The sequence below is a fragment of the Perca flavescens genome, chromosome 2 (assembly GCF_004354835.1).
Source record: "Perca flavescens isolate YP-PL-M2 chromosome 2, PFLA_1.0, whole genome shotgun sequence".
Classification (NCBI taxonomy): Eukaryota; Metazoa; Chordata; class Actinopteri; order Perciformes; family Percidae; genus Perca; species Perca flavescens.
In genome coordinates, this window is record NC_041332.1 from 40400587 (window position 1) to 40421907 (window position 21321).

General features: G+C 39.0%; 1 protein-coding gene across 1 annotated transcript in view; it reads right to left on the reverse strand.

Annotated features, from left to right (window-relative positions):
• Window positions 1-21321, reverse strand: part of LOC114563115 (teneurin-3-like) — a 100928-nt gene that overhangs the window by 18816 nt on the left and 60791 nt on the right. Inside the window, exon 3 of the mRNA XM_028589918.1 lies at window positions 1925-2173. Within this exon, the coding sequence (XP_028445719.1) occupies window positions 1925-2027 (103 nt within the window). The 5' untranslated portion in view covers window positions 2028-2173. The remainder of the gene's footprint in view (window positions 1-1924; window positions 2174-21321) is intronic.

The window sequence follows — 21321 nt, forward strand, 5'->3', positions numbered from 1 at the left end:
ATAAACTCTGCTACTGTGTGTTTATTTAAATATAGGTACACCATGTAGGCCTAAGATTGCAATATAAGCCTGTATATTACTATTAGGACTATAGCAGACGTCAAGGGTGTATAAATTAAATAAACTTCAGCTGGAGTATGATTACCACGTCTACCACGTACCACCTCTGAAAGTGTAGATTGTAGTTTATTGTTGTTTACTCTTTGTTAATTTTGTGTTAAAATATTTAGCTAAAAGTTTATTGTTATTCTTATACTGTATTTTTTTTTCTATTTAAAGAGTGTTTTGTAAGATGCTAAAATCTGCTGCTGGAAATCTAATTTCCTTGCAGGAGTCATCCCAAAAGGATCAATAAAGAGAAGGCTAAATCTAAGTCTAAGTCTAAGTCTAAGTCAAAAAGTGTCGCTTCTCAGCCGGATTACCGTCTCGCCATGTTGTAAATTGTAGGGGCGAGGCCTCAGACCGAGAATATATTGGGGCATGATATTAAAATGACGATCGTTTATCAATGTATGACTATTCTTACGCTGTGATTGGTGGGATATGAACATTTCATGAATCACACGTGAATCCTGTAGTAAGATGGTTTCTGTGCTCATCTCTGCGCTGGTTTCTATGTTAGGTTGATAAATGAGGGCCAATATGAGCACTTTAGGCAAATCTTAAGTGAACCCTTGAAATTTTGCTAAAAAGAAATGTGTATTAAGTGCATTTCCATCAGCTGGTTTGGAGCGAATAACCTAGGCTACAGCGTAATTTGGTATAGACCTAGTTTCACAACTCACCCATCTACGAGAGGAAATGAAAAGAGGTTTAGTTCAATTGAGCAACTTTTAATTGTTCTTTCATGTTTTCTTTTCAATGACACATTATGGAAATATTCATGAAGATGCCAACAGGAAACAGCTAATCAGTCCTGTGAGTTAAATGTTGGCTATGTCAGAACTTTTTAGGCAAAGCTGGTTCCATATCCCATTTACACCGGTTGACCTTTTTTTTCACAAAGGCAAAAACCACCTCAAAGGGAGCATAAACACTTTTTATTGTATTTTTTTCTGTTTCCATCTACTATAACACGCCAAATAAACATTCAAATATGTGAATGGAAACAGAGCAGGAGATACTATGACATATGGACTTTATTTACAGCAGACTATTTATTTGGTGAGGAGGCAGTTTCCCTGGCTGCAAGCAGGTAGATTTTTCTTCTTCATCTGGCCTGAAACCCAAACTCTAAATCTGTGCAGTAAAGCCCTGAAAGCCGATATTGCAAGGCTCCTAGGAATCAGCTACAAAGTTGTAGGTTGCTCTATGGAGGACTGCTTTCTCTGCAGCTGGACTAAGTACAGCCTCAGGCCAACTGGACAAATCAGCCAGGACCTTTCACATGTGCTACACAAGGAAGATCAACTTCTGCCTTCTGGGAAGCACAACTAGGTATTTCTTGGCCCCCATAACACATTAACTGACTCTCTCTCGCCCCCCCCCGCATGGTTCTTACAGTATGTCTCTCGTAAAGCGTGCGTTTTATTGATTTTTAAACTATCTCCAATCTTGTGTTCATAGCTTGGTCACCAGATCTATCAGTTCTGATGATCAGCTGATAACCTTTTACTCATCAAACAAATTAAAACAAAGTCTGACGTAGCAAGAAAGGAGAGGTCAGACCATCGGGCAGGTTGTAAAAAAAAAAAAAATCACAATACTTTTGGGCAGATTATATAAAAACTTCATTTAAAGGTACAACCAAAAATGAGTGTGCTCAAAATGTTTTAAATACAGTAATACCTTATTGCAAAGGTATACTGCACAGTACGGTAGGTGAAAGTTTGAACAAAAGGATAAATGAATGAAGAAACAGATAATTGGAGGAAAAAAAAAAGTATGCCTCTATGAATGATTGAATTGAACTGAGCTATCTCACCAGTGTACGGTCCCTCCTTGTCCCTGCGGCTCTTGGTGAGTGAGCAGTATGGACGGCGCTCTTTCACTTCCATAGTGCTTCTGCTTGTGCTGCGGGCAAACATACAGGCATGCTGCTGTACAGCTTCATAGACAGAAAGACAGACGGTCAGACAGGCAGAGCGAGAGAGAGCGAGAGATTAAAGAAAGAAAGACAGAGAGAGATATGAGATGAAGACGGAGAGACAGAGTCCGGGTTGTTGGGCTCCACCTGCAAACACACACACACACACACACACACACACACACACACACACACACACACACACACACACACACACACAGACAGACAGACAAAAAGGAGTCACATTAAAAACTCTGCATGGATACGAAAGAGACATAATGCTCATAAAAAAGGTTCACACAAATAGTTACAAAGATGCTGAGAGGCTGATTCATATTTCGAGTCAGCTAAGATAGAACCATTGATTTTCAGGTTTGTTTGATCAGACACCTTGTTGCCCGTCTTTATTCATTTGGTTCATCAATGCTTTTCCTGTAAATGGATTCTTCATTCCTACATTCCATGTAGTTTCCCAGTCTGCTGAATAGCGAAGCATTGCATTTGTATGGAGGTCACAGAGCTACGGTCATGCCCTTTAACACATGTACCTGCATGCATAGCTGCTCTGACATCTGTTTCATCACAGCGTGCCAGAACACTGCTCTCCTTATGAATTTAAATTAATTGTCACCTCACTGTAACACTTGACAATAAGCTGTTTCATCCTCCACTTGTCACTGTCACTCTCCTCAGTGGAATTCCCCTCAACAGCGCTGTTCCAAAACTTAAAGGGTAATTTCGGTATTTTTTTTAAACCTGGACCCTATTTTCTAGGGGTGGGGGAAAAAATGGATACGGCATAGTATCGCGATACTTTCCATGGCAATACTGTATCGATACACAGACAAGTATGGATCTTTTATTATATATGTGTTGGTCAGATTGTCTGCTTGACAATCCCATTTTGCAGCAATAAAATTGAAGTGAGATGAACAAATTGGAGAAATGTATCTTTTTAGATAAAACAGATGTTGGCAGAGTTTCCTTTTGGGGGACATCATTTGAAATTGGGAACAATTTGAAGTTTAATATATAGCAGAATATTGCAATATGTTTAAAATCACAATAATATGGTATCGGGACATAAGTATCTTGAGGCCTCTGGTGATTCCCACCCCTACTATTTTCCCATGCATTGGTGTCTACGTGACTAATAAACATAAATTTTGAAACTACACTAAAAGTGCTGTTTTGCCAAGTAAAATCCTTTTTATCTAACCAGAAACAGCTCCATCATTTCCATCACCAAACTTACCAGACTCCATTTAAATAAACTATACAGTACTTCTGGTGTGTATAGAGCCAGCATGTTTCCACATGTAAATGGGTGAATTAAGGGTTTATTTCAACCAAACCAGACTGGTGATTATTGGAACAGTGGAAACATGAACCAAGACACACTTTTGAAATGTTCTTGTTGTTCAGTTTCTGTCGTCTTTAAATGAGGTGTGTTAAAAAATGTCTGTTTATTTTAAAAGAGTCTGGAGGGTTTTAAACAAAACGGATCCTAGCCTTTAACGAAAAGCTTTATCTCTACAGGGATCATTTCCATAATGATGTCAGACACTTAGAATAATAATCTGAGCCTGTCAGCGGCAAAAACAGCACTTTTAAAGCGCCCATATTATGCTCATTTCAGGTCCATAATTGTATTTTGAGGTTGTACCAGAATAGGTTTACATGGTTTAATTTTCAAAAAACACCATATTTTTGTTGTACTGCACATTACTGCAGCTCCTCTTTTCACCCTGTGTGTTCAGGTCTCTGATTTGCGCAGTAGCTAGGTAAGGATCACATCAGCTAGCTGTTTGTTTCTACAACTTCAGTTAGTACAAGGCAGGATTAGCCGGGAAACTTCTTCTAAACGACAGCACACTTCCAACTTTGCGTGGAATACCTGCAGAACAGGGACATGGAAGTAGTTCTTATGTAGCATAGCGTAGATTATGGGGAACTAGTGTGTGTTGTAGCAGTGTTTTGCCATTGAGAACACAAGCATGCTACGGTTAGCCACCTCGTCTCGGCTCCTGACGTAGAAAGCCCTGCAGATTTTGAACATTTCACCCGGAGACTGAAGGCAGAAGACATTCAGAAACCGTATCTCACTCAAAACAGCATGGATGTTTTTTTTTCCAAGTTTGTATGTGTGTGGAAGCAGCAGAGACACAAAATAACACTTCAAATCCCAGAAAAAGTGATTTTTTTCATAATATTAATTCACTTTAATGAACGTAAATTGAAGGTGCGCAATTGCCCAATAACTTACATTGTAGCTTGTTTCGCCGCTGCCAGCTGCAGTGGTCTTGTTAAATACTGGACCAATTTTAAAGATTGTCGTTCCCATCAGTCTCTTAGACACAAAAACTTGGGAAAATAGGGTCTAGTTAAAGAAATCAATCTTACGCAATCTTATCTTTGCATAACCGAAACAGTAGAGCAGGTGGTGCTGTGTACCATGGCTATAGTAGGGCTGTAATGATGCAGGCATCTGGCGGTTGTGTATAATTCGTGACCAAGCTTAAAGGCTAACAAATTTTTCCTTTTAAAATGCACAAAAACAGTTTCCAGGTCCACAGTTTGTTTTCTTACACATGTATTTGTCATACACAAAATACGCTTTGTAAGGATAAAAACATCCCTTTATTTAACAAGCATATCATTCTCCACTTAACTAGGGGAGAAACGAAAAGCTGAGAATGAACTCAGGGCAAAGTTGATTGTTCTAGAAGTCTCCAAGAGTCGTGTTTGTTGTTCTCTTGTTATCTTCAGAGAAAAAAACAACTTTGATATGTGAATGCATTTAACTCGATTGTGCCATCTGGCATTTAATGTATGTTAACAAAAACAGTGGAGTGGAGCAGCAGCACATTCATTTTCCCATATTCCCTTTAGTTGCATTATACAACACAGAGCAGTACAGAGCAGTAGCCTGAATGCATATTAAGGCAATGCAAATTGGTGAAAAGAGGCAAACAGAGGCACGTCTTAATTAATCAATACATTTAAGTAATCCATTAAGTAAAATGCTGTTTTGAGAATGTTCTGTTTTTCTCAATTTTATATCACAGTTCATTGAAAATCTTTGGGTTAGTCCGACGAGACGAACATTTTGAAAACGTCACCATGGGCTCTGCTAAACTGGGATGGGAACTGTTCAGGATTTATAGATTTACACATTTTAGCCAAAAGACATAAAGAGCAAAAACATTTCAACTATCAAATTCATGCAAATGTATTATAAAATTCACTTCCATCGTATCTGCATACAACTAACATGTACTGGAACGTGCAATGCAGAACTTGGGTGCATGGCCCCTAGTCAAGTGTCCAGGGAATGATTTATTGATATTCAATAGGAGTATAAATATTTATATCTACTTACATTAGTCCATGACTTTAGCCTGACAAAGAAGAATATTTAAGTTAGCTTTAAATTATGATAGCGTAGCCTTCATGCAGAATTGCTTATTGTCGGTTTATGAATGGCCCTCCTGCCAGGCCTGCTGGTTTTTGTGCTGCTCTTTATGCTGAGTTATAAGTAATGAGGTAGAATAGATCCTGCGATGGGACAGTAAGCTGATGGGATGGATCTACAGGACGTCAGCCCTTCTTTGAGTCATGTGTGCCTCTTTGGATACACATAGAGTCACATAGAGAGCTGTCACTGGGGAGTTTTACAGTGAGAGCTTAACATGAGCTTTGGTACGATGGACAGTATATCACCTGGAAGCAGCAAATAAATCAGTGCTGGCCTTCAAAATGGGTCTACAGTAGATTTCATTCTTTGAGACATAGGTGGACAGAAAAGAGAGAGGGTGAGAGAAAGTTTGAGCTGTTATTCTATTGTGTGTGACCACACAGAAGCCCAAAGGTTGTAGGAGAAAAAGACGTAGACAAGATGTAGGCAAGAGACGAGAGGGATTCATAACACAGTAAAATGTGTGGCAATATTATTTTTGACTTTCTTGAGACCTTGGGTTTGCAAGATGAGACACAAAGAGAGGTTGAGCAAGGCTGAGAGAGGGAGGTGGAAGTAAAGACAGCCAGTAGTGGTCAGACAGCTTTATAAACCGTCAACTTAATCTGAGACACTGAGCCTTAAATCCCCTACCTTCTGGACCTGCACGCATGTGTGCATGTGTGTTATCAATGTGCATGTTTGTTTGTGTGGTCGTGTCTTGATGCACTTTGCTGCTGGACTACTTGGTTTGTGCATTCTATTTTATTCTATTGTGTTTTGAACTGAATATTTTCCCAATCAGAATTACTATCCATGTTCCAAAAAGTGAAGAAAAGGTAGCACATCTCAGGATCCCAATTGGGATCCTGAGATCTGCTACCTTTTCTTCATTTTATTTGCAACATGCCTATCGGATTTTGGGTTTAGCACCCCACCAAGAATCTCCATAGTTAAAACACAACCTCCTTTTTTAACATCAGTTTATATAATCTTATCTTTAATGACAGCAGGACAAGAAGTACTTGCCATCAAAATCAAAAAAATTTTTTATTCAGAGTAATTTTCCTGTGCTAGCGAATTAGGATTGAACCCCAGAGTCTCCACTTAACCTGGCCTGCTTGCCTTCAGACGGCAGGGGATCACTAGGAGGAAGACCGCGCACATAACAACAATATGCAAAGTATAAAGAAATGTGCACCATCGAGCCAGTATGGTGCCAGCTGCTAATGACACACATGGTATTCATGTATTAACTGCTGATCTGCATTGGGGTGGATAATCATCGGGTGCCATGCTGTGAGTAAGGGCCATGTTTATTTATATTTATTCTCTCAGAGTTGATGTCAATCGCATTGTAGTTTCTTCTCACAAACCAAGCCTGAATAGAAAATAACTTTAATTTCATGTATTGATGTATTGAACTCAGCGGTTCTAATATACACATTAATACAATACATATCACGGTTCCAAAATTGTGATATGTACCAAACTGTTAAATTTTGTGAATCGTTTCACCTCTCTAATCAATTGTTTTAGTTGGATTTAAATAAAAAAGTTGATGATTCTTTACAGGAATGGGATATTTTCTAGTTTCAGTGACTTGAGTTCCAAGTATGACCTTCAACAAACTGACTTATTTCGTTAATTTCAAGCTCGCCAATTTGCTAAGAGCCATAGCTCACAATTTCCTACTCTCTTGGAAAAGTCCCTAGCGGACTCACTTTTTCACTTTTTAAAGGTTTCACAGCACATTCCCGTTCAATAATTATGTTATTTGACGATGTTAAGATAGACAAGATCAAAACTGCGTGGGACAAAATCTCAGAAGACGTATGGACTAAAGCTCTAACAAGAGTGAACAACAGCACTTCCTGTGCAAGACTGGGTCTAATTCAATTCAAGGTTGTTCATCGCCTACACTGGTGTAGAGCTAAGATATCCTCATTCTATCCTAATGTAGATAGCAAATGTGTAAGATGTCATGTTAAGGTAGCTGACTTGACACATATGTTTTGGTCATGCCATAAACTAGCAGGATACTGGTCAACTATATTTGATGTGTCTGAAGTGCTTGGGGCGACTTTAGAACCATGTGCTATGATTGCCATATTTGGTGTACCAGATGAAAGAACAAACTTGACACGGAAACAACTCAACATCATAGCATTTGTCTCTTTACTGGAATGTAGGCGAATTTTACTACATTGGAAATCAAGCGCCCCGCCCACTGCAGCACAATGGCTTAAGGATGTAATGTTGTTTTTACATCTGGAGAAGAATAAATTCACAATAAGAGGTTCTAACAAATTCCTCTCAGTGTGGGAATCTCTATTGTCATATTTTAGTAACTTCCAAGCCCTACCGGTGTAGTAAGTGACCTCCCTGGCACACTCCAGAGGAATGACCGCCCCCTCTATATTGAAGCTACACCATATATAAACACCTTGCTATACTGTTGTACTCCACTATGTTGTGTCATGATAGAGTTTTGAAGGCGTACCGTCCTTCACAGAAATCATATTTGTTATTTATGTTTCAATTTATTGTATTTCCTTTATAATTTTCTGTATTGTACTTTCTTATTTGGTCCAGTTGGGGTGGGCTGGGAGGGGGGTGTTTTTATATGCCTGTACTGATGTGTCTATGTTTATAATCTATATTTCTCAATTAAAAAAAAAAGGTTGATGATTAATCATGAAATCATTTGGATGATGTTTATGATAAAGATCCCTTTGAATGATTTTAACTAATGATAATGTATAAATGCAAAATATTTTCACTTTCATTATAGCAGGGCTTAGAGTGTGTTTATATACATTATTAATTATTATTCATTATTTTTATATATATATATATATATATATATATATATATGGATGGTGAAAAAAGTTAGATTAAGGAGTGGGACCTACTCAATTTCCCTGGGACTCATTTAAATGACCACCCGGGGACTCACTAAATTGGAAACCTATCAACATCACTGGTGTGTGTGTGCGTGTGTGTGTGTGTGTGTGTCTTGATGTGTAACTGAGTGTGAGGATACTGTGTATGTTTGTGCACTGTGTGTACACAAAGGGGCTGGAGTTTTGAAGAGGCATTTTGCTAACGCTTACCACATTAGAGCTGTATGCTGCTTCTGTTAATCACTCTGCTATTAATTTTTATGTTCAGTGAACTGCACGGCTTCAAGGGTTCCCAAGAATACACACATTATGTGCTCGGCGACATCTCTCCCTATTTCTTTTTCAGTCTCCTCTATCTGACTCTATCTTTTATTCATATCTCATCTGTCTTTCCTGTTCCCCTCTTTTCACACATCATGGCTGACGATTGGAGAGCGGAGAGTCACAAACAGACCGAGATATGTGTTGAACAGCAAAGCCTCCCATTCCCTCTATATTTTACCTCTGCATCTCAAATTCTGTAATGATTCAAGGATACATTCATTAAACTTACATTTCTTTAAAACTAAGAAGGTTTAGAAGATAGTCATATGCTGGTGTTGTTGTCTCTCCGAGAATGATGACCTTGCTCCTGGCTGGCAGACGCAGGATTTTACACAGAAAAACCTAAGCTCAGCTCATTGTCTCATCATGGTCCGACAATGTATCAGTAACAACACTGTAACCCTGTGATGTAACTCTGAGAAGAGTCATTCTGCAAATATACCGTATTTGTCTTGAATATACGTCTGAAAAAGTGGGGTTGTCTAGACTTTTTTAAGTTAATACACCCACAACAACAGATGTCGCCAACAACACGAAACAAGTAAAACGCGTGTTGCCCTCCTAAGTGAAGACAGTCACCGTCCCTCACAGCTAGCTAGTGCCATGGCCTGAAACATGGAGAGACGCAGCGGTCGTCTCGAAACAAAGTCTCGGCTGGACTCAAGCCAGCTGATGGTTTCGCTGCGACTCAGCTGTTCAAGTCGCATACAATTATTATGTAGAGAAGCAACTGCATATGTCCGTGAACAAGGATGATATGGGCTCTCTCTGTGTCTCTGCACTGTCATTGCAGCCAGGGAATGACTGTAACGGCACTGTAGCTGCACTTTCTACCTACGTATAGTATAGTTGTGACATCACGTACAAAGGTCCTGACGGCTTGTTTGAAGGCACTGATTCTCAATAGGGGTTGTGTGCATTTCTCTGTGGATTGAGCCTTTTGATACTTTCACAGTATTTTTAAAGCACCTCGACCTGCTTTATAATAAAAAACAACATGGAAATCTTACTTTTTACAATATGGGACCTTTAACACTCATGTTTTCCTCGGGTCAAATTTGACGCATTTTCAAAGTTTCTACATCAGAAATGTGAGTTTCTTTTAAGCAAATTGCCCAAAAATAACATGAATGGATCCATGCAACGCTCTTCGCAAATAAAATTGAGGATGAGATGACTACTTTCATTGAATTTTGGATGTTTGGTTTAAAAAAAAGATATGAAATGGTTCCTAAACAGTATCCTGACTACAGTCTGTGATTATCCACTGAATCGTAACTAATTGTCGTTATAATTAATAATTAATAATTTCAGCCTTTTTTTAACTAAAAAATTAGGTATGCTATAATTTCATATAAATAAGGTATATTGACCATTATTTAAAAAAAGTGTAAAGCTAGGTATTGAAAAAATGCACACAAAAAAGCGTCTTAGCATTTTATTTTTTTTACTTTTACAGGGGAGAACAACAAGTTGCATGGTTGATGGGAAGACAACAAAAGGGTGAAGTGCATTAAATAGATGAAATATGCAGGGCTTTAGGAAAACAACAGATCCACATCTGATCTAGAGGCTCATGGCTCAGTGTATTAGCCTCGGCACCTGTTGACTGAATCTGAATTTATGGATGAATTAGACGTGATGAACACAGCAAGACGTTGAAACACAGGTGCGTTGCAACTTCCTGATATCCAAAAGGACGTGTCCAATGGCTCCCAACAGGCGATGCAGCCGCTGTGTGCCACTGACTTTTGATGGAACAAAAAATAAATAAAAAAACTCAGACAAGCACTGTAAATTATTTAATTTCTTCTCTCTGTTGAGGAGGCTCTTGTGGAGTGCTTGAGTAGCTCCTCAACTCTGAAGGAGAAACTCTTGTTTTAGATAGCGTCTTAGGTTTTCTAATCAATTGGTCCCTTCTTTTGTCACAGTCTGTACACAACAGCTGTCTCAGCTCTGCCAAAACCACACAGCTCCACCTGGAGCACACATTTCCTCCTCATTCTTATATATATATATATATATATATATATATATATAGCTTTAAGGCAGCATAGCTCAGAAATCCTCCCTGAGCCATATCAGTCTCTTCTGTAATGGTGCTGTACAAGATATGGAACAACTACAACTGCCTAATATTAACATTATCTTCTCTGGACAACAGTACAGACAACAAAATATAGTTGGGTTGGGGTGAGGTAGCATATTATTATTGAATCTGAATTCAAAATCAATCCACAAATATTTGAATTCTATGAAATCCTTAATTAAATCTGTGTTTAGCTTTCAATATTTGCAAGTGAATAAAGGTAACAAAAAAGATACATTTGCTATGTATGTATTACATATGTACATTTTTCAGAGGCAGCCTAATTAATGTTCACAACCTGTAGCTACCACCTGAAAATGTGCTGAAAACCACAGGATATGGAATGCTGATAAATAAAATATCTGACACATGTATCGAAATACTGGAGGTCCTGATTCATAACTGTCATATTGACAAGCATAAATTATGGATGGTAAATGGACTGCACTTCAATAGTGCTTTTCTACTTAACAGACAAAGCGCTTAAGTTGCGACTTCTTATTCGCCCATTCAAACACACACACACACACACACACACACACACACACACACACACACACACACACACACACACACACACACACACACAAAAACGCTCTCGCAGGTCGTTTATTCAAGCAGCAAGTATGACTCATATTAACGTTAATAGTGGCAGTGCCCTCTAGTGGCCATAGTAATTATGGCAGGAGCAAAGCAGGAAGTAAGGTGATGAAGTATAAGACCGCCAAACTCCACTACAGGTGACAGGTGGGGGTGGGGGTGGTGGATGGGTCAAACAAACACAGGATTTCAACCCAGGAGACCGGGGTTTGTGTCCCATTTGAAAAATCAAAGCAAACAGCGACTTTTCTTTATGAACATCACGTTAAGCATCACATGTGTAACCGGAAGTGAAGTAAAGTCTGATTTGAATCCAAACCACAAGGTTTTTTTAAACTTAACTGAGTATTTTTTTAAACTGTGACTGTTACGTTGAAAACCGCGGAAAGTGCTCCTGTGGGTCGTATTAGAGGGTAGGAATAAACAACATATATGGTTTGGAGAACTCAGCTGCAACAAGTCACAAATGCTCCATAATGCATTTTCTATTCTTTTTTTTGGTTGCATTGTTTGGCTGTACAGATTTTTCATTAGGTGCCCCTCCTGCAGTTTAAAGTAGTATAATCTTTCCAAACACAGTGAGCTCACAACAAATGGACCGCAACACACAAGACTAAGTTTTGGCAACACACAGCAATATGTGCAAAGAGAGAAGCAGCACGTTTGCTGACAGTGCTTCGATGCAGAAATCTGATTGACAATCAATGTGCTATATGTGACAGCCACAACTTGGCTGTCAGTTGAGTAACATGCTTGTGTGGCACTGTACATTTGGTCTGACCACAGTCAACTGTTTTCTTGCATTTGGTAAATTCATATACAAAGTGAGGTATTGTAAGTAAAACTCTGGATGAACAAACGTGAATGGAAAATACAGTACAGGCCAAAAGTTTGGACACACCTTCTCATTCAATGTGTTTCTTTATTTTCATGACTATTTACATTGTAGATTCTCACTGAAGGCATCAAAACTATGAATGAACACATACGGAATTATGTACTTAACAAAAAAGTGTGAAATAACTGAAAACATGTCTTATATTTTAGATTCTTCAAAGTAGCCACCCTTTGCTTTTTTTGATAACTCTGCAAACCCTTGGTGTTCTCTCAATGAGCTTCATGAGGTAGTCACCTGAAATGGTTTTACCTTCACAGGTGTGCTTTGTCAGGGTTAATTAGTGGAATTATTTCCCTTATTAATAAAAAAGCAAAGGGTGGCTACTTTGAGGAATCTAAAATATAAGACATGTTTTCAGTTATTTAACACTTTTTTGTTCCATATGTGTTCATTCATAGTTTTGATGCCTTCAGTGGGAATCTACAATGTAAATAGTCATGAAAATAAAAAGGAAACGCATTGATTGAGAAGGTGTGTCCAAACTTTTGGCCTGTACTGTATGTGAGATGCTGACAGCAGACGAGGAATATTGAAGAGAAACAACAGGAGAAATAGAAATAGGGAAAGGACAGAGAGATATGAAAAGAGTAAAGGTTCAAAACAAAAGACGAGCTGCATGGACAGAGGACGGAGAGGTGAAAAAATGAAAAGAGAATGATGAGAGGCCACATGGAGGCCTGGAAGGACAAAGAGAGTAAACAAGAAAAAGTGATTAAATGCAAGAACAGGACAGAAAACCATAGCGCAGGGAGCATTGGTTTCCTTTGAATAGATGAAATGTACATTTTAAATAGATTCAATGTAAGCCAGACAAATGCAATTAAAATCAAAGAAACAATCACAAAGCCCAAGTGTCTGCTGAGATGAGGGAGGAGGCAGAGAAAAGAGAGGAAAGGAAGAGAGGAAAAAAAGAAATACTGAGAAGGGACAAGTGAAAAAAAAAAGAAGGGACAAAAGGAGCAGGGGAGAAGAGGAAAGGAAGATAAGGGAAAGTAATGATCAGTTTGCTGTTGTTTTTGGTTAATAAGTGAATTAACAGAGCTTGATCAGGTGCTTCATCAATAATTAAATTGTTAATTAAAAACACTGTGCTTCAATGAACAATGAAGGAAAGCTAATAGGGATTAAAGAGTCAGCTAAGAATTCCTCTTTATTTGAGTTTATCAATTAACCTTCAACTGCTGTCAGTTGAAAACCTAATTTCTTTGGATTATTTACTCATCATTTGTTATTTTTTTGATTTCATATATTTTTTAAAGACATATTCCATTCGTCTCAAAACCATAAAAACACATTCATATGCTCATCATTATTTCAAAGAATCAAGACTGTCCATAGTGATGGGCTTGTTGTTTTCTCATATCTAAATTAATTCCAAGGAAATGTCTATGCTAAATAACATATGCATCACAGTCATAAGCTACCACCAATGCTCAACTGCTTGACTGAGTTCTCTTGAGCAGTTATTGTTTTCAATCTAAACTGCAAACAGAGACACACCTCTGCCTAATCTTTGTCTGGGGTGAGGAGATATTTTGTTTGTTTGCTACGTTGCCAATTCATTATTATGTACGAATGATTTCTATAATTTTTTTGAATAAAGAAGTTTTACATTTTACAGAGGCTTTACATTTAGAGAGACTTTGTCTCACAAATAGCATTACCATCCATCTATGTTTAAAGTTTATACAACAACGATTGACGAAAAATATATACATCTGGATTGGGGATGTGAAAAAAAAGAGTGTGAAAAATACGTTTTCACTCATTTTCTTCTTTCCTTTCCCTCACCAGAAAGCAAAAAAACATGTATACAATAGGTTTGCAATTACATTTTTAACCATATAAAGAACAGTGTTGAAGACAACAATAAAGTGATCCAGTGGTTTGTAAAGAATACTGATGATATATACTATAATATGTGAAGGTGCAGTGATATTACATTGATTCCTTTGTTCAATAAGAGAATGCAAGCTAAAGCCCAGAATAATGGAATTCTGAAGAAAAAAAAAGATTTAGTGATTCATTTAACAGATGAATGTAAGTAGAAATAAATGGGTCTAAGTTTGACACACAGCACCTCTCTGTGCTTTTCACTTGACACTGCCTCACTCTATTGTTGACTATAAAGTAGGACAAAAAAGCCATCAAAAAGATGTTACAAACCTTACGTAAGTGTAGCCACTGGGTTGTTCACTGTGGAAAGACTGCTGTAGAGTACAGACACATGATTGATAGTAACACTTCTAAACTCTCTGTGCTATGCCTTCAATTCATTCTGTGCCTACAGGTAGAAAGTCCAGGTGGAGAAAGAGAGCTTTCTAGGGAACACTACAGAGGAGATTTAATTCTACTGAATACAATGAAGCTGAGAGAACAGTTTCACATCATCCGGAGGCTCACTACTTCAATTATTTGTTTTTGGTATTCCACACACCGTGGTGGAATGTTACTAAGTACATTTACTGATGTACTGTACCTAAGTACAAATGTTGAGGTACTTTACTTGAGTCTTTTTTTTTCATGCCACTTTCTACTTCTACTCTGCTAAATTTCAGACAGGAAATATTGTACATTTTACATTCATCTGACAGCTTTAGTTACTAGTTACTTTACAAATTAAGATTTCTGCACTCAAAACAAGCAGTTTAAAGAATTCAATGTTTAATTATAAATTAAACTTTCCAACAATATAACGGCCTACAAGTACAGCTGAAATAAGTTGACCATTAAACACTTAGTTGATTGACCAAACTATTTTGATTGTTTCCAGTTTCTAAAATGTGAGGATTTGTCTGCATTGATTACCTTTAATTTTAATCCTTTAAGTAAATTTTTCTGATGATATTTACATAGTTTTACTTAAAGGGGAACTATGCTATGTTCTTTTTAGCTTAATTTACCTTAACTGAACAGCTTCGGGGTCATTGGAATGATTATACGACTTTTTTCGAGTTGAATGCTGGTCGTCTCGCTCCCTCCTAGCGCCTGTGAGCGGAAAAACCACCCTTGCAACTTTCGGCCGGCGTCAGGAAGTATTGCAGGATATCAGGTCTTGCGATGTAACAAATTGCTTCACGGCACTGCACACACACGCCCATTCAGGAACCGGCTGGCTATAAGAACAAGGTAGCGATGGAGATTTTCACATTATCGTCATGGCTAAGCCGGCTAAAAACATACCTGCAAACTCAGAAGGGCTGAAAAAGGTGACACCCCATCTTCAATGCAGGACCTTTACTTGTAACAGAGTATTTTTACATTGTGGTATCATTACTTCTACTTAAGTAAAGGATCTGAATACTTCTTCGGCCACTCACACATTACTGAACATTTATCATTCATACTGATTTACTGATACCAGTACACACAAGAACAATTTGAGCAAAAGAGAGCAACATGAGGCATTGCATGCATACTGTATAAAACATGGAGACATTGAGTTTTGATTATGGACCATGGCTTTTAATTTGAAACGAAAACATTAAGTGTTGAGGTTAAAAATAAAGATATTTTTTCATGTGTATGACATATTCTACAGATATAGACAATAAAACTGTAGTGAACGGTGTTATATTGCTCGTCTGATAATCAATATGATAATAATGTAATAATAATAACAAATTATTTTCACTGTCTATTTTTGCTGAGAACCGTGTGCATCACATTGAAAAAATAGAATCTCTGTGTTGCCACTGCTCCCGCGGGCTCTGTGGCTGCTCTTCACTAACCTTTAACATGGGAGGTTCACACACGCACTGCTCCGGTAGGTGGAGTAGCCAGGCCTAATTACTTGTCTTTAGTCTCTTTCAGCTGAACAATGACAGTAGGACCATTAATATTTTTTAAAGACATGCATTATTTATTGCTTTGTTTTTATTTGAAGCTAGAAATGAAACAAACATTTGCTCCCATTTACCTCTATAGCATTATAGCCACAGGGAGGTATTGAGATAAAGTATCTGGTGCTAAATCTGCTGCTCTTGCTCCCCCCCCCCACAAAAAAGAATGTGGCATTCAAAGCATTTGAACAATTCAACTGGTTGCTGAGGATAACGCACAGATCACAATAGTGCATGAACAGTTTTCATTGTGTGTTGTTTTGTGGGTCAAAACATGCTGAAAACTGCCCTTAAAGGGTAATTATTATTATTATTTATTTATTTTTTTTACCTCGACCCTATTTTTCCATGCGTTGGTGTCTAACTGACTAATGTGAAGAAAAATCTTTGAAATTGGTCAAATATTGAGTAAGAACGCTGTAACCGGCAGCTGCAAACCGGGCTGTAATGTAGTCCTAGATGGCAAATGCGCACTGTCAATGTCCGTCCACTAAAAGTGCTGTTTTTGCCGCCGACAGGCAGATTATTATTAGCAGATTTTCAAATAAATGGGTGAATTAAGGGTTTATTTCAACCAAACCAGAGTGGTGATTGTTGGAACAGTGGAAAGATGAACCAAGACACACTTTTTTAGTTTTATTTTGTTCTGTCAACTTTAAATTAAGTGTGTTTTACGATGATAAAAATTACAGTTTATTTAAAGTCTAATGGGTTTGGCGAAAGCGACTTTGGCAATGTTTCTTGTTAAACAAAAAGGATCTTAGTCTTTAAGGAAAAGGTTGACCTCTACAGGGATCCTTTCCATAATGTTGTCAGTCACTTAAAATAATAATCTGAGCCTGTCAGTGGCAAAAACACACACTTTTAGTGGACGGACATTGATGGTGCACAATTACCTGTTAATGTTACCTTGCAGCTTGTTTCGTTTAGCTGAAAACTGGAACAATTTCAAAGATTGTTGTCCCCATCAGTCACTTAGATACAAAAACATAGGGAAATAGGGTCCACGTTGAAAAATACAGCAGTTACTCTTTAATATGTGTGATAATGACAATGTTAAATTAAGATGAATGTCCTTCCAAGTGTGGCATAATCGGAAACCTTCAGTGTACATCATCATAAATGAAGCAGTGTAAAACTATTAAACCTGTTAAAGTTGAAAGGATCTGATTGTGCCCTTAAGCTATGAATACATATTCGCAAATGTTCACTATTTCTCTCCCAATTTGGAATGTCCATTGTCCCTACACTACACCCCCAACACTCCAACTCTGTTACTGTGTCTACCTCTACTGTAGACCCGGGGAGAGCAGCAGTCAGATGTGACGCTGCACCTTTGCAACACATAGTGTCACCTGCCAGCAATGAGCTTCCCCAGAACGACAAAGTGTGTGGGTGGTTCACACTGTCCCTGCCCAACTCCCCCTGTGCAGATGTCCAAACCACTGCCAATTGTGCTAGTGGGAACACGCGACTCAAACCAGATGTAGCGCTACCAGCATTTGGTCCCCGGGTCTCGGCAGTAGTGGGTGAGGATATTGCCCCAGTGATGACCATGTGCTCCTTCCACGCTATTTTTTTTCAGTAGATGACCCACAATGTTGTCACCAGATGATTGCTAATCATCACTTGTGGTTAGGCGTCTTACAATGATCCTGTCACTTGGAACTGGCAACAGCCTCAAGGCTATGTGTGTCTGTTTGTATGTCAAAGAGTAAAGCTGTCTCATCGCGGTCACCCTATAAACAGCTCTAGGGAACACACACACGCACACGCACACGCACACACACACAATGTCACTGTCCATCTAAGAGGCCTTTGGGCAATACTTGTCCCCTATTCCTTGTTGTGACCATTTGCACCCACACGCACGCACGCACACACACACACACACGCACGCACGCACACACACACACACACACACAGCATGCCTTTTAAATCCAGTGAACATGCAGTGACTGAGGAAAAAATGAAAGACAGAGGAGACTGACCGATTGATTGACAGATAGTGCACCTTACCACCCTACTGCATCTTTGAGTTTGACCATTTCAGCCCCCAACAGCCAACTACAGAACATTCCAACTATTGAGCATCTCACACATAATTCTAGTCTTGTCAAAGTGAAAACAGCATTAAGCCAATCACGGGGCTCTACAGTTCTGTGTTTCAAGTCTCATGTCAGAAATACCAGTAATATAAATAGATAGTCTTTATTGGCATGCACAGAATACAACCAAATTAAGAGTGTTACTACTGATCAGTGCAATCCACCTCTGAATTGTATTCATCACATCCAACGTGCAGCAGTAAATACTATGCAGCAGTAAATTTTGTCGCAGCGAGACAAAACCTAAGGTTTATTTATTTTTCCAACATGTTTTTTTTTTTTTTTAGATGATAGTGCATGCAGACTGTAGAGTGTGTGTACCCCCGCGACCACCAGCAGCCCTCGTCCCATCACGTTGCTCTGTCATATGTCAGCGGACTAATTTGCCTAATCTTCACAGGTCTTTAGACCATGGTGGAAACACAGACACAACGGGCCGAGTTACCCAAATAGTTCCAGTTGTCGCGGAACTTTAGGTCGAAATGCAGCTTTTGACTCCATTGTGCCAATCAATCAGCTGATTAATTTCCCCAAAACAAGCAGTGTGTGTGTGTGTGTGTGTGTGTGTGTATTGAATAAAAACTGATTAGATAAACTACTCAAATAACAGAAAGGAGTACGCATTTCGAAGAAGAAAAGTCATCTTTAAAACTGAGCAATTTGAAAGTAGTGCAAGGAAACGATGCCAGTGGGACTTCAGTTTCACTTTCCAATAGTAACATTGGTGCACCAAGAGAGCATAGAAGAAATAAAAGGGGGTGATTATTTTTAAAATCTATGAACGCAAACATTTCACTTGCACTTTATAATGCACTTTATGTCTCATGTCAAAAATGCGGTTTGTTCAAATGAACACCGCTCTTCAATGCACCAGCTGGTAAATGTCAGTTAAGACTGTATTGTTCTCCTGTGGAAGAGCCAATTTTGCCAAGTCTACCAAAGGAAAAGCAGCCAAAGTTTACATCCCTTGGTCATGTAGATGGTAAGTTCCAACCCATTTGTCATGCCACTGTCATTGTTAATGGGAAAATCCTGCATGACTAAGGCGTTTCTTTAAACTGAAACGGGGGTGCGTTGAACACCCTGTTGCGTGCGCAAGCGCTCTGCTTTTTAATTACCACCAGTTTACGGACACGTGTATGCTGGGACACAGCCAGTAAACGACAGACACACCCACCAAATGAGAGAAAGAGAAAATCTATCTCAAAGCCGTTTCACACCATTCCAAGGAAACATGTCGGTCAACCGCAGTAGCTTGAACGTGCCCCTGTATTTCTAAAACTCAGTCTGCTATGTTCAGCACTCAGAATTGCTGTGGTGTGGAGACAAAGTGTACTGTGATCATTCTTCAGAACAATGCAATGACATTTTCAGAGCTTTTGGCCAGCAGATGTTTTATTTGAATTATTTCAGGCTTATTTATCAGGGACAATGTACGTTAATTGTGTGTGGGCACACAGAGTGCACATGCACAGTGCATGATCAGGCCCACGTGAGGTTAATGCATGCACAGTGGCATTGCCTTTTTTACACAATAATACATAAAAGTAAAATGTGCCAGAATTAGCCTGGAGGCGTTTTTACATCTGCTGTCCCTGGACTGGTGATAAGAGGTCACCCTAGCTTTGCACCAGATCAGTTTGAAATATTGCAGATACGTATGGTCAGAGAGGAAACAGCCACAGTGGACTGGTTAGATAAAGAGCTACTAGGGGTTGCACAATCTAGTCGACTATACTCCACAATTATGTTTTGAGCTTGAAGTCGACTAGTCGCTGGTCATGTGGTTTTGTCACTAACAACATAGACCTGTAGCACCGTCGCTGGCAAAATTTGTCAAAAACCCGGTTCATTTGGAACTTCATTTGAAAGTTACGAAACATTTGGGACATAAGGAGATATTGGAGCTAAGGACGAGGAGAGCTGCCTGTAGCTGATTGGATTTCTGCTACGCTAAAGGACGTTTGCAGTCAACTGTTTGTGTAAAGACACGCAGGAGCTACGTGCTAATGCTAACATTACAGGCTTTCCAGCATCTGGCTTATCGCTCGGAGCCCAACGTAGGAGGTATGACTTGCGCTACACTCAATGGACATTTGAATTGCGTGCACACATAACTAAGCATAACCCAATGCATTGGTTGCCAACAAGGATGAATAATAGACTTTGCACACGCTGAGTGTTCATTTACGGCAAACTTTTGATTGACGCGGCGTCTGACATGATTACCGGGACTGGTGTGTGTAAAGTTACCGCTGGTAAACCCAGTAGTGTGAGTATAGCGTGCTGAAATACAAACTGAAAACGGGCAGTTGAGCTCACTGCAAAAGCGCTTGCTGATAAATTGGACAGGTTGCAAAATGCTAGAAAGGCTAAGCTACACAAAGCAAGCCTCTTAAGAAAATCAATACAAGGGTTGATATTAAAGGGTGATAAAACACAGGTACTCCTCCTGTGATTTTATCAGGCTAATGACTGAAATAAATGTCCGTGACATCATCATCAACTAGTCGACTTGACTTTTATCACATCAGTCGACTTTAAAAATCTGTCGTGCAACCCCTAAGAGCTACAGGCCCTCACAAATCTACAATACATCATCAGAGTAAGCAGTGCCTTTTAATGTGCTGCTCTGTCAATATGCATCACAAGCTGAACTGCATTTGCTCACCCTTTCTGGGGCCGTCATGGGTGAAAACTTTGTATCAGGGCCGAAAATGGCCCCTTTATAACATTGTCACAGTCTGGCCCCTGCGGTTTAAAGTTTCTACAAGTCAGCCAAGTGCCCCAGTTTAAGAGCCTGGATCTATAAAAAAGAATGGAGTTATCACTTCCTTCTCTTTTTCCCCTTCTTTCCTCACGCTATCTCACTTCCCCTCCTCAGCTAATATTTGCTGCCCACTTCTCCCCACTCACTCATTTAATTTTCTAACTCCCTAACTCTAATGTAAATAGCTGACAATGCACATTTACACTGCTGCAGAAATGTCTTGACATGTTGTTTCTAGGCCTGAGAGAATCATTCACAGACTCATATCTAGAAGCTTAAGGCCCTGATCTACTTCCATTAA